The sequence below is a fragment of the Vollenhovia emeryi genome, unplaced genomic scaffold, assembly GCF_000949405.1.
Source record: "Vollenhovia emeryi isolate VEMERY1.0 unplaced genomic scaffold, V.emery_V1.0 DF950450.1, whole genome shotgun sequence".
Lineage (NCBI taxonomy): Eukaryota > Metazoa > Arthropoda > Insecta > Hymenoptera > Formicidae > Vollenhovia > Vollenhovia emeryi.
In genome coordinates, this window is record NW_011955916.1 from 1 (window position 1) to 1,204 (window position 1,204).

Below are 1,204 nucleotides of genomic sequence, written 5' to 3' on the forward strand. Positions count from 1 at the left end.
TTGGATAATCTCAGGACCGATACCTGATTATTTAATAACAAATAAATCGAGCAATTACTTGTCTTCAAATCTCTCATGTTTGTTCATTCGAGAATCAATTAACGAAACTCTTTTAAAATTCTGGGAGTTAGAAGAATATCCAGCAGAGAGATCGGTTAAATTGTCCGTAGAAGAGCAACGATGCGAAGAACACTTTATAAACACGATGAGTCGTGATGTGTCGGGACGGTTTGTTGTCAGACTACCTTTCCGTGACAATAAGAAGCAGTTAGGCGATTCGAGAGAGATAGCTTTACGAAGACTGAGTTACTTAGAACGAAAATTCAAAACTAAGCAAGAATTTTATAATCAATATTCGAGTTTTATGCGAGAGTACATCAAATTAAATCATATGTCGATCGTGAACAGCGAATCTACCATAATGAATCCTACTTATCTACCGCATCACGGCGTGATGCACGAATCTAGTCTTACAACGAAGTTACGCGTAGTGTTCGATGGGTCGGTCAGAACTACGGCGGGAATCTCACTAAACGATACTTTAATGATTGGAGCGCGATTACAAGATAATTTAATTGATATCATGTTACGATTTAGATTGCATGCCATTGCAATCACAGCCGATTTGAAAAAGATGTATAGACAAATTTTGGTTCACGAAGCCGATAGAGATTATCAAAGGATTCTGTGGCGGTCGTCGGTGGGCGAACCTATACGAGAATTTCGATTGAACACCGTGACATACGGATTATCGTGTGCTCCGTTTTTGGCCGTGCGTTGCGTGAGACATTTGGCAAGTAACGCGGACGATCGATTGACGCAAGCGTCTCAAGTCTTACTCAATGATTTATACGTGGATGATATATTAACCGGTGTTAGTTCAATTGACGAGGCAACCGATTTGATTAAGCAATTAAAGGAATTGTTAAATAATGGAGGATTTGAACCACATAAGTGGCGATCAAATTATAAGGAAATTTTACATGAATTACACTCTAGTGAACAGATTGACGAATCGTTGACTGTCGCGAGCGATGTAAATGAGACACATATAAAAACATTGGGTTTGACTTGGCATCCCGAGCGAGACGTGTTTGAGTTTTCTGTTAATTCCATAACAAGGTCGAGTAAAACGAAAAGAGAGGTTCTATCTGCAATATCGCGGTTGTTCGATCCGTTGGGATTGATAAGCCCTATTCTAATT

At 39.4% G+C, this 1,204-nt stretch overlaps 1 protein-coding gene across 1 annotated transcript; it reads left to right on the forward strand.

Moving 5' to 3' along the window:
• Positions 1-205: 205 nt before the first annotated feature.
• Positions 206-1,127, forward strand: LOC105568245 (the record flags this gene model as incomplete). The annotated part of the gene is made up of 1 exon (XM_012023781.1): positions 206-1,127. A coding segment is annotated over exon 1 (922 nt), but the record flags the coding sequence as incomplete, so codon positions are not given.
• Positions 1,128-1,204: the final 77 nt, after the last annotated feature.